A 12,870-nucleotide genomic window follows, 5' to 3' on the forward strand; every position below is an offset into this window, starting at 1 on the left:
AAGAATAATGAAGAAGCGTTGGCAAGGATGTGGAGAAATTGGAACCCTCACACATTGCTGATGGGAATGCAAAATGGTGCACCTATTTTGAAAAACAGTTCTGTAAAACAAAGAGTAACCATGTAACCCAGCAATTCCACTGGTGGGTGTATATCCAAGAGAAGTCAAAGGATATGTCTACACAAACACTTGTACCTGAATGTTCATAGTAGCGTTATTCATAATAGCCAAAAAAGTAGAAACAACCCAAATGTCCATCAACAGTTGAATGTGATCTATCCGTACAATGAAATATTGCTCAGCAATAAAAAGAAATGAAGTACTAATAGGAGCTGTGATGTGGAGGGACCTTGAAAATATGCTAAGTGAAAGAAGCCAGACACAAAAGGTCACCTGTTATATGATTCCACGCACATGAAATGTCCTGAATAGGCAAATCTACAGAGACAAAAAAATATAGAGACTATTGGTTGTCAGAGTCTGAGGAGTGAGGTAGAGGGAGGAGAGTGTGACTGCTAATGGATATTGTGTCTCTTCTGGGGGTGATGAAAATGTTCTGAAATTTGACAGTACTGATGGATGCATGATTTTATCAACATACTAAAAGCCACTGAACTGTACACTTTAAGGGGGTGAATTGTATGGGACGTGAATCATACCGCAATAAAGCTGCTGTTTTTAAAAATGGACACTACTCACTGATGATTCGTCTACAAATGAAGATAAAGTATAACAGGAATGTGACAAGTCACCAAAAAGTTAAAGTCAATGCACACATTACGTTTTCAGTAATATACCCACTTTTATCTGGAGATGTAGAGACATCTGAAAATCACATTTGACCATTAAACATGTGGGTCTGTGAAGACACAGTGTGTGTAGCCAAAGCTCTGGTTAGAAGGACAGGCAGAGAATGACTGCTTGCCCACAGAGCTGGCACAGGCGGGCACTGGAACCAAGGGGGGTGGGAGCAAAAGCATCCTGCCCCTACGCTGCCTCTTCACGGGGCCACAGCCCCTGAACTTATTAGAGCCTTTCTGCCTTCTCCAGTCACCTCTGCTGAAATGCAAACACGAAGTGTCTTCAACCTTCAGCCTTTGCGTAAGTGAAGCTGATGCTTCTGTGTTTAGCTCCCAGTGACAGAACTGGGAGCAGCAAGAGGGATGAACGGCATGAAGTGGAGTGAGTACTGAAATGGGGAAGCACAAACGGGAAGAAGGAACAGCGGCCTTGCTGACTCTTAATTCTGATGGACAGTTCTGCAGTTTTAGCTGTAACCACCCGGCAATTCCCAGAAGCAAACTGATGAGGGAATGCAGCCATCCCTTCGCCTGGGAATTCCAGTCCTCTTTGTTCAGGAGCGCTGAGGTCCATTTGGCTGGAAGTTCTCGGGGCTCCCGATCTTCTCCAGGGGCCCCTCCCAGCCCACCAGCCACTGAGGTCCGTCCTCAAGCTCCATCCTGGCAGGAAGTCTATGGACAATTAAAACTAGCTGTATTGTTAGCTGTCAGCAGCGTAGACTTCCAACAGATGGGTACATACTACCAGAGCCTCTTGTACTTTAATTTAAAAATTACAGCTCGGACTGACTAACAAGAAGCTTCGATTTTCAGCACTCGAGTCCAGTGGTCTCCCGCCCACTCGTCAGCGGTGTGGCATCACTTCTGCCGGGCCTGCAGTAGGGATTGCAGATCGCATTGCTTCTACATCTCACCGGGCTCCTGAGGGAGGGCAGGGTGCACATACATCATAAGCGGTGTGTCTAGTCCGTGTCCCGGGGCTGCGTGAGTCAGCGAGGCCGCTCCCGAAAGCCTTTCCCCCTCAGACATGGCATTAACTGCTTCTTTGAAAGGCCCTAGGATGTATGTACGTACGTATGTATGTATGTATGTATGTATGTATGTATGTATGTATGTAGTAAACCAGGAGTACACAATTTCAAAGTTAGAGAACTGGTTTTAAATTGGGACTTATCTTATGAGTCTAAGACGCTCCACTTAAGGGACTGCCAGGAAGCCCTGCACATTATTCACTATACCGTGGTACCAATGGGGGACGTGGCACTTGTCACCAGCTCTGTTTACTGTTACAGAGAAGTATCCAGACCAAAAAACGAGATCCAAGTTCCTGTAGAGGTGTTGTAAGGACACCAGGGTGGGTGTTCCCAGCACAAGAGAAATTTATGTGGGCCAGATAAAACATCTGGGAGCGAGGAATCCAAGTTGACATGGGCTCCAGAAGTACTGCCAAGGACCCCCAGAAGGCACCAAACTGCCTTTAGAGCCAGGACAGACAGCTCTTTGATTCAGCTCTTCATTAGAGACTTTTTTCATTGGAAGGGTTCTTTAGCAGCATCACAGAAGACAAAAACCAACAGCTATGATAGCCCCACATCTCGTACCCTGTTTAAAGATGTTACGTGCACATTTACATATATAACCTACAGACATGCTCTTCCTGCCACGATCTCTCCTTATCTGTCACATCCCTATTCAGAGAACACCTAGCTCAAATGGCACCTCATCTGCAGTTTTTCCCAACATCCTGAGCAGAAAGTTCACCTCGCCGCTGTGTTCCCATGGCATTCTTTCACCAAGTCCCGCCACAGTCACCTTCAAACTCTCTCTTGGATTTATCCTCTCTCTAGTCTAGCCAATCTTTGCCCAGTCCCAGGACCTCTTTTTCTCTGCCCTTGATGACTTCTTAGAGACTCGCCCCGAAAATCCATCCTCCACACGTCCGTGAGACAGGCGAGGAGAAGTGTTGGGAGTAAGGAGCTAGAAGGAGTTTCGGGACAGGGTGCAGTGCCATCAAGGTCATGGGAGGGCTGGGAGGCAGGAGCCTGAGCCAGAGGTGGGACGTGTTGCTCAGAGGAGCTTCATGGGCTGATCCTGAGTGAGGCACGGGGACGGAGGGGACTGGGTAAGTGGGTGAGAGGTAGCGATCAGCAAAGTGGATGAGGACCAGGGTGTGGGTGAAGAGATTTTCCACATGAACATTGAAAGAAGCAGCACAGAGGCTCTGAGGTCTTGATGTGCAAACAAATTGCTTGGGATGCTTGATTAAAATGCAGATTACCAGGCACAGGCCTCAGAGAGTCTCATCAGCATGTCTGGGGTGGGGCTGAATTGAGTCCCCTCCCCAATTCATATGTTTCAGTCCTAACCCAAAGTACCTCAGAGTGTGACAGGATAGGAAGGCAGAGATTTTAAAGAGGGGATTAAGATAAAATGAGGTCCTCCGGGTGGGCCCTGATCCAATGCGATTCATGCCCACATAAGAAGAAGAGATCAGGACACAGACGTGACCACACAGAGGGAAGACCGTGTCAGGACAGAGAGAGAAGGCCACCGTCTGCAAGCCAAGGACAGAGGTCTCAGGAGAACCGAACCCTGCTGACACTTTGATCCAGGACTTCCAGCCTCTAGAACTGTGAGAACTGTAATTTCTGTTGTTTAAGCCCCTGGTCTGTGGTATTTTGTTACGGCAGCCCGAGCAGACTAACAACACTGCCCCCAGAACAATGGCAGGAGGTGGAGGTGTGGACAATGACCGAGGGGCACACCACATCACCTTCAGCGAAAGAGGAAAGTAAGCAGAGGCCACCAAAAGATGGGACTGATCGGGGGCAGAGGCAACACTGTGAGATGGTGTGAGCCCCAAGTCTGAGAGTGCAGAGGGAGTCAGGTGAACTCCCTCCCCCAGGCCCCACAGTTTGTGAGGAGAGAAGACAGGTTCGGATGGACGGGGAAGCCAGGCTTCAGTCAGGGTAAGGAGGAGGTGGAGGGAAAGAACATCCGGGGCATTCTAAGTAGAAAAACCTCACTGAAATGACAATCTCTCAGCATTTTCAAGTTTTAACCAAACAAAAAATGGTTTCATCCATAAAGCTAGGGGAGAGGGACAAGTATAGACAATGGCAACAAGAATTTGGGGGCTTGAGAGCCCCTGGAAAGGTGATTAATGCCTTAGCACAGTGTTTCCTCACCAGCAGCAGGGCCACCACTTAGAAATCTGTGAGACAAACAGGTCCTGGGTCCCATCCCAGGCCTCCTGAATCAGAAACCCTGCAGGTGAGGGCCCGCACGCTGTGTTTTCAAAAGCCTTCTGGGTGATAATGCACAGGGAAGTCTGAGAAGCCCTGACTTACCAGACCAGAGAGAACTGATCAGAGCTCTCACTTGTGCAATTTGAGAGGCAACCAGCAAAAAGGCTCAGGAATGACAGCAGCAGGGTCACTTCAGAAACAGGGAGTGAGGATCTAAAGTCGTGAGAATTGGTTAGAAAGACTGAGGAAGGGGTTAGTCCTAAGACCCCAGCCCCACTGGTTCCTCTCGGGCTCAATTCTGGTGCACAAAGGGGCCAGATCCAATAAGAGCAGGTTTATTTCTGCCTTGATGGGCTACATGTTATATAGTAAGTCTCAATTTGGGGCATAATGCTGTTATTGACCATGTCCATAGGGACATGATTGCCTTGTTACCACAGAAAACATTACTGAACGTGAAAAGACAGAGTGTAGACCCTGAACCAGGAGGTGGGAGACCTTGCTCTAGGTCTGACTCTCTGACTGTATGATCAGGGCAAGAACGCCTCACTTTCCTGAACTGCACCAGGCTATTTTCAAGGCCTTGAACCCAAATATTCTATAGTCACATTTTTATTTAAAAATTAAGAAGAACCATAAAGTAGATGATACATAATTGCAAGCACTGCCTAATTAGACTAACAGGGTGCTTTTGTAGTTGATATTCGCTATGTGGGGTTTCTAAGTTTTTGAGTATTTACCTCTATTTAAATCATTCAACAAACATATACAGAGCTTCTATTAGATGTACAAATGTCTGAGAAGTGACACTATCCAAATATTTAGAAGGGTTACTGCAACTATGAGTGACATTGTTTTCTATATATTCTTAACTCCGTAATTTTGCAATATTGCTATACTATTAAAAACTTAAGGACTACCACAGTGATAGTAAATAGATTAATCATCTTAAGTGCCAATTCTGATCAATTGCTAATGTCTGCTTGGGGAGCTATATCGAGAGCGCTGAAACTCATTTCAGACTCAATGGGAGAGAATGCTGTGATCACTCAGTAATGTCTGCCAGGGGCAAAGGCAGGACATGTGCTGTGTCTCTGTCTATTCTGCTACTAGAACCTAGAGGTAAAATGATCTCCCTTAGCCCCTTTCAATGTGGAACCTGGGCCCCAGATTAAAAGCTTAGTCCCTCTCTTACTGGCCTTAAATAGAAATAGAGGACTCATCGGGGTAGCCAATCACCAGATACAGCCTTCCTTTTGGGGGAGCGTTTCATGAATAATTTGAAGAAGATGTTTTCTTTAATGTCAGGAAGGCTGTGGAGAAACATTGCTCAGTGCAGAGTCTTCTCATCCCCTCATAGCCCACCTGAAGACCCATAAATGTCACCTCGCTCCCCCACACCCAGCATCGTAGAGCACTGGTACCATGCCGTAGAGATGACTCCTTCAAGCCAGTCTTAAGGCCGAGAACTAAGTTCACCCGGCATTTGGAGGGGGCCTGATGAGGTACAGCAGACGAGACTACCACCTCATGGGCCAGCCCCCTGTTGACATACCGAGGAGGAGTTCCGCTGCCTCCCCCAGGATAGTGGGTACTCACTGGCCATTATCCTCCGCACCGTTGGACCCTCTGCGGTCATTTCCCTCACGATCTCATTGTCATCCTCGTTGGCATCCAGCCAGCGATTGCAGTTGAAGTTATACTTGTCCTTGGTCAGGGTATTCATCAGGGTCATCTGGAACGAAGTCCTGGGTGAGCAAGGGGGTGTCCCAGAGATACACCATGCCCTGGGGGCCCCATTCTGCTATTGCATCTAAGGGAGGCCACAGCCATCCTGTCAAGAGGATTTTTGTGGAAAGCAGAGTGCCAGATTAACACTTGTCCCTCTTGGTCCCTGGAGACCCACGCTTGCCCAGCAGCCAGGTGACTGGGGAACAATGCAAGTCTCCTAAACACCTGTGCATTTCCTTAGTCTGCTTTGGGGGTCCTCTCCCCTCAGGAAGTCCCCCTGTGTCCAAACTCAAGACCCACACTTACCCACCCCCACTCCCAACAGACTTATGTGACAGGGTTATTAGAAAGAGTTCCTCTCCCAACCACCTCCCAAGCCCCAAGATGGCACATCTCACCCTCTCTAAATGCCAGCCAGAACCAGGGCTCCTTCTGTCATGCCATGCCCGAATCTTGTAAAACCTGCCAAGATCTGGGAGCTCAATCTATGGGGTGAAATAACAAGCCTTGGGTGGACATAATCAAGTGAAATGTGTTTATCCTCACAGCTTACCCCCTCCCTGGAGGGTACCCACCCTGGGCCACTTCTTCAGCAGTGAGGATGGCTTTGCTTCAAGCCACCCTCACAGACTTTGTCCTCTCGTGACCTTGCGACCAGGGGCACGTGAGGGCAAGATAGCCGTGTAGCGCCGGGATTCAGTCTGCCCTGGTGAAATCGAACAAAAATAACTGACCCACAGTAGGATCCAGAATAAAGAAAATCTTGCAAGCAGTAAACTCCCAGTAACAAAACCCATATGGCAACCCTGTAAATTAGCACAGGCCCACAGCCCCAGAACTCTGCTGGGCACTGAAACAGACACAAAGATCAATACAGCAGTCACGCCCTTTCCCAAAGGGGCTGGCAGTCTAGCCGGGAGACAAATACATGAAGAGCAATGAACTGAGTGCATAACAGAAGCACCAGCGGGTGCTCTGGGAAGACAGCTGAAAATTACAAATCATTCTCACCTAAAGGTCAGAGCACACTTCTGTTGGCAAAATAAGCCTTGCTCCGGTTTAATATGCACCAGAAATTTAGCGTTAAACTTACAATTTACCTTAAATTTGCTCCTTTCTAATTCATTCCAGATGGGGTGGTTTGACGCTGCGGGCTCAGGGTCTCTGTTCTACTATGATTCCCCAGGATTCTAGGCTCCCCAAGAGCATTTCATACCTGCTTCTGTCCCCCAGGTTTGGTTCTGGAGTGTTTGATTCAGGTGAAGGGCCAGATCCAAAGTGCACACCATTCAATCAATACTTTGCCTATAAATCACTCTGGCACCCCTTGCAAGGAGCTGAACTTCTCATTGCACCCTTTTGTCCTCAAACTGGATTCAATCTGGCTTAGAAAACCATCCCCATGACAAACACATCTTATGTCCCTTCCTCCTTTATCCCTCCCAGCCCATTACACTTCCTTCCTACCCTAAATTTCTCGATTATGCCTGGTTTGAACCACTTGTTATTGGGATTCAGGAGAATCTCATCCGTCCGCCCCTTCTGCCCATAAATCTGGATGAAGATTGGAGAGTTGGTACCAGCTTTCTTCAAGTCGGTCGTCCAGACCCACAAGGACCAGGGGAACTCTGCAGAGACAGGTCAAGAAAAGAGATTTTCGTGTTACCAGTGGGGAAGGTGAGCAAATCCAAGGAGCTCAGGAATGAAGCACAGACCATGCACAAGTGTGGCCCACTCTCAGAAACCCACTCTAACAGGTGCCAGTATTAGGAACCCAAGGATTCCCTGCTATTTGAAAGAGGGTACCTCAATGTTCCTTTTAACGTGGAAATCTACTAGTATGTTTTAAGTAGGGAGAAGAGTTGACACCCTGCACCTCTGTATATTTAGAGTACACTGTGTTAAAACCGTTCAGTTTAACATCTAGCCCCTCACAGCAGCAGCTTATGCAGTTTGGGATCACAGGGGTACTAGGCCTTGGTGCCGGGTATATAACTCTATGCCGGGCACACAGCCTGTATCTTGGAGAACCGAGCTCTGCGGGGCCCATTCCCTTCCTTTCTAGAGGAGACCTGAGAAGCAGAAGTGGACTCCTTCGAGGTGAAGCTCTTGCCCAGGGGTCTGACATCCTGGCCTCTGTTGGCCCTGTCTGCAAGGCCACCAGCCTCTGATGCAGCCCCTGCACCTACTTTTTAGCCTCTTCTTCCTGAGAGACACCATCTCGTAGAGCTGCCTCTCGATCAGCCCGTCCACCTTCTTCTCGTCCAGCCAGTTGCCACAAGGGAAGGTCTGCTGGATGCCGGTGAAGGGGCACAGAATCACCACCTGGGAGGGCAGATGAGTCTCCTGCAGCAGGTCCCCAGGCTGGGACCCTTACAAAGTTTGACAGCCTCTTCATATTATGGGTCGTCTACATCAGGTTCCTCAAGGAATGGCACTTCTCTTACTGTTCTCTGCCTCATTAAATCTTCGACCAAGAAATACCCCCCCCCCACAAGAGGTCTTCCCAAGTAGGTATTATCCGTCCTCCAATTTACCAGCCCAAATCCCGAATCCTCCCCTATATATAATACGCTCTTTGAACCCCGTGTTTCTTCATGCGCTTCATAAAACCTCAGACCAAACCAAATGAGCTAGAATACAACATTAATTCCCTACATTTGTCTTGTAGGGAAAAGGTCAATCACATAGAGAGCAATGTGTATCTGGAATTTAATACAAAAACAAACTGCTCTCTTCGGGGCTTGAGCCTCATTAAACCTTTCCTACGCTTTCTCTGATCACATTCTGAACTCATGAGTTTAGAACTCAGAAGTGTATCCAGCCTAGGCCACTCACATTAGAGATGTCCAAAGGAATGTTCTTGTGACACTACAAGATTTTCTATCAACCAAGAAATTTTGACTATTCACATTGCTAGATTCCCTGCTTTATCTTCTTTTTAACTTGAAAGGTAATTTGACTCTAGAGCTGATCAAGCATTTTGACAAACTACTGTCTTACTGGGTGTTTGCTGTCAGTTGTTTATGGTTATTACCATTGACTATAGTTTCCTTGGATTGAATTATTATACTTAGATATACCCAGATATCTCTGAGAATTCAACTAATACTGTATGACTGTCATAGCCGTATGAAACCTTGCCTTATAACCAAGGGGAAGGAAGATAAAAGATTAGGGTCGGGGAGGGGAGTGTGTACACCCTCTATCTCCCAGAGAAACTCTCCTTCCTAGAGATAAATGATGTCTCAGAGCCTCAGGCAGTAGCCTCCTCAAACACTTTAGTCCTGTGACACAAATGTGTTAGCAATTCATAGAGTCTATCCCAACATGCATTCAACATATGGGAAAGCTGAGGTCCAGAAAAGGGAATGAAGTGCCCAAGTTTGGAGTTAGTTGGTGTCAGTACCAGAAGCATAAATGCTCTTGACTCCTATTAGTTAGGGGCCTTTTACACCCATCAGCGAGAATTTCAGGATTCCTATTAAGGCTGAGGTCCCCTGGGACCCATTACTGCACGCCATCTTTTATGCTGAAGAGTCTATGCAACCATGCATTCAGAAGTGGACCTACCTGTACACAAAGATGGAGGGCACCCACAGAGGGTGGTCTAGGGGCACAGAAAGTAATAATCACCAACAATTATTTAACAACCTTTCTTTCTTCCCTCTGAACAAATCCTGCAATTACTTCTTCTTAGTTTACTCCTGAATTACTCTCTAGTTTTTACATGTGTATTCGTCTTGTTTGATCAATAGGAGGAGCAAACTCCTAAAAGGCTGAGGTTGTATGTTCTCACCCCTTATGGCTCCCCCAAAGATGGCTCTAAGCATACAATAAGTACTTAAAAATTCTTGTTAAAAGTTCTACTTCTGGAATAGGTAGTCCAACAAACAAGGTAGTCTGAAAAGCCTCTCACCACTGCAAAATACCCACAGGCCATATAAATAACAGGAAATATCATTTTATATACATTGTTGAGCTGACAAGAAGTTACAGAAAGGCCATAAGAGCCAGCAAAATTCAGAGTAAGCAGAAGCCAAGAGAATGGGTATATGTGAAGGCTAAAGTTGGTGCTGCACCAAAAGCGAAAAGACAATACCAGACACCCAGAGATCAGGAAATCAACAGCCAATTGGAAGCAGGAGGCTAGCCGTTGGGCTTTGCAAACTGGAGGATATGAACTACAAATAAATCCTGAATAAGCAGAAACACTTGAAGGAGCTGCTCCCTCAGAAAAAAGGTAGAGAGGGGAACATCTGCAAAGGGATCCTATCTTCTCTGCCTTTGCTCCAGACAGATAATAATAATCTTCCCTGAGAATTAGTTACCATAAGCCTGGTCCCAGGCAGAATAAGTAGTAATACACAGACAACCTAGATGTGTCGGGACACCTAGATGTGTCAAAGAGAAGCACCAGCATGCCAAAGACAAAAAGAAGATAAGAGCATCAGGACAGAAAAGAGAGCTGACAGCAATTAGACTAACAGAAGCCAGAAAATGCCTGGGGGAGGGGAGGGGCAAAATAACTCAATCTAGAATTCTGTACTCCAGAATTATCTCTCAAGAATGAGGATGAAATAAAAACATTTCCCAAATGAACAAAAACAGACCCTAACCAAAGGAACTTCTAAAGTGTGAACTTCAGGAAGAAGAAAATGGACACCAGAAATAAGGTCTCTGATGCAAGAAGGGATGGCAAGCAAACAAACTGGCAAGCATGTAGGTAAATCTAAACAGTGATTCTACACAACTGTATCTCATGTGTGGATTTGAAAATAATTTAAAATAAGCTAAAACACTAAGTGAGAATAGCATGAGGCCCAGATGCAGGGTTATTACCATTAGAGATTTTCAAGGTCCTTGCCAAAAAGAAAGTAGAGATGGTAACTGAATTTTGGGTTTGCCACATTAAGTATGTAGGGTAAAACTTCAAGAGTAACCAGTAAAACAACAACACAAAACAAACCAGAAATAGAATATAATTTCTAATTTAGTATCAAGGGAAAAAAACAACCAATCCAAAAGAAACAAAAACTATAAAAGTAGAAAAACCAACATGCCAGAAAGTACAATAAATATAAGTGGACTAAGTTTGCCAGTTAAAAGACAGATGGTGTCAGACTGGATTATGGTAAAGATTTAGTTAATTCACCAAGAGGCTATAGTAACTCCACACTTAATAACATAGCCTCACACTATATAGAGCAAAAACTGTTAGCTCTACCATAAGAAATTGAAATATCTACCACTCATGTGAGAAATTTCAACACATCTTTCTTAGTAATTAATAGATCAAATAAAATGCTAGTAAGGAAATAGATAATTCAAATAATAAAAGTATTAATAAACTGAACTTAATATATAAACTCAAAATCTTAAATTCAACTCTAGGAACAAATGCGCAAATTGAACATGCATTGTAAAATAAATTTCAAATCTCCTTAAATGGCATCATACAGACTATGTTTGCTGGTTGAAATGATATTAAATTAGAAATAAATAACAAAACACAACAAAAGAACATGTATTTAAAACCTAAAAATCACACCTCAAAATAGCTAATGGGTCACAGAAAAATTTTAAGTAGAACAATAACTAAGCATAAAGCAAAAATAAAAAAGCATAAAGGAAAAAGCTGACAAATTGCCTTTCATCAATATTGAAAGTTTCTGCTCTTCAGAAAACATTGTCCTGAAAATGAAAAGGAGGGGCACTTGGGTGGCTCAGTCAGTTAAGCATCCAACTCTTGATCTCAGCTCAGTTCATGATCTCACAATTTGTGAGATGGAGCCCCACATGGGGCTCTGCACTGACAGTGTGGTGCCTGCTTGGGATTCTCTCCCTCTCTCTCTGCCCCTCCCTTGCTCGCTCGCTCTTGCTCTCTCAAAATAAATAAATATACTTAAAAAAAAAAAGAAAATGAAAAGGTAAGTCACACTTTGGGAGATTATACTTAATACACCACAAACATATAGAGATATAGCTGACAAAATATTTCTATCAAGAATATATGAATAGCTCTTATAAATTAGTAATGAAAAGACAAAAAAAATTTAGATAGTCAAAAGATACTTCACAAAAGATATACAAATGACCAATAAGCACATGAAAATAATGTTCAACATAAGTGGTAATCAGAGGCATGTAAATTAAAATCACAATCAAATACCATGATATGCCCATTATAATAGCTAATAAATAAAAGATTGACAATATCAAACGATAGTGAATTCTCATACATCAGATGGGCATACAAAACAGTATAGCCACTTGAAACCAGCTTGGGAGATCTTTAAAAAGATATGTGTATATCTACCATAGGATCCAGATATTCCACTTTTAGGTATTTACCCAAAAAAATTAAAAACATGCTCATACAAAGACTTGTACATGATTTTTCATAGCAGCTCTGCTCATAATAGCAGACAAAGAACAAAAACTGGAAGTGACCCAAATGTACACAAACAGTTGAATGGATGAATGAACTTGTAAACCCTAACAATGAAATAATACTTAGTGATAAAAATAATAAATTACTAATATGCAACACAACACAGATAAATATCAAAAATATTATACTGAGTAAAAGAAGTCACACGCACACGTGCGCATACACACACACAGGAGTGCACGCTGCATGATTCCACTTATATTAAATGCTAAGAAAGACAATTCTAATCTTTAGTGACTGAAATCATGTTAGTGTTTCGAGCCATATAGACTGATGGGGGTGGGTGGAGCACAAGAAACAGGTTGCAGTGATGGAAATTTCTGTGTGTCGGTTCTGGTAATAGTTACATGGTATATGAATTTGTCAAAACTCATAGAACTGCACAGTATAATTCTATGTCAATTATACCTCAACAAAGTTGATTTTTAAATGAAGCAATAAAATTAAACTGAATGGTAATAAAAATATTCCATAGTGTAATGTGTGGGGTGCAGCTAGGGCACTACTCTGAGGCAAAGTTATAGTATCAAATGCTTATATGAGAAAACAAGTCGGCTAAAAATTAATGAGCTAAGAATCCAACTTAAGAATTTAGAAAAATAAATGGGGCCCCTGGGTGGCTCAGTCGGTTGAGAGT

The 12,870-nt window shown here is 44.2% G+C and overlaps 1 protein-coding gene across 1 annotated transcript in view; it reads right to left on the reverse strand.

Moving 5' to 3' along the window:
* The window catches only part of LOXHD1 (lipoxygenase homology PLAT domains 1), a 162,658-nt gene that overhangs the window by 90,080 nt on the left and 59,708 nt on the right, over window positions 1-12,870 (reverse strand). Inside the window, exons 9-12 of the mRNA XM_042962467.1 lie at window positions 7,969-8,104; window positions 7,247-7,407; window positions 6,178-6,264; window positions 5,648-5,783 (exon numbers count right to left, since the gene is read on the reverse strand). Of these exons, the coding sequence (XP_042818401.1) occupies window positions 5,648-5,783; window positions 6,178-6,264; window positions 7,247-7,407; window positions 7,969-8,104 (520 nt within the window). The remainder of the gene's footprint in view (window positions 1-5,647; window positions 5,784-6,177; window positions 6,265-7,246; window positions 7,408-7,968; window positions 8,105-12,870) is intronic.

This window comes from Panthera tigris, chromosome D3 (assembly GCF_018350195.1).
Source record: "Panthera tigris isolate Pti1 chromosome D3, P.tigris_Pti1_mat1.1, whole genome shotgun sequence".
In the NCBI taxonomy this organism is placed as follows: domain Eukaryota; kingdom Metazoa; phylum Chordata; class Mammalia; order Carnivora; family Felidae; genus Panthera; species Panthera tigris.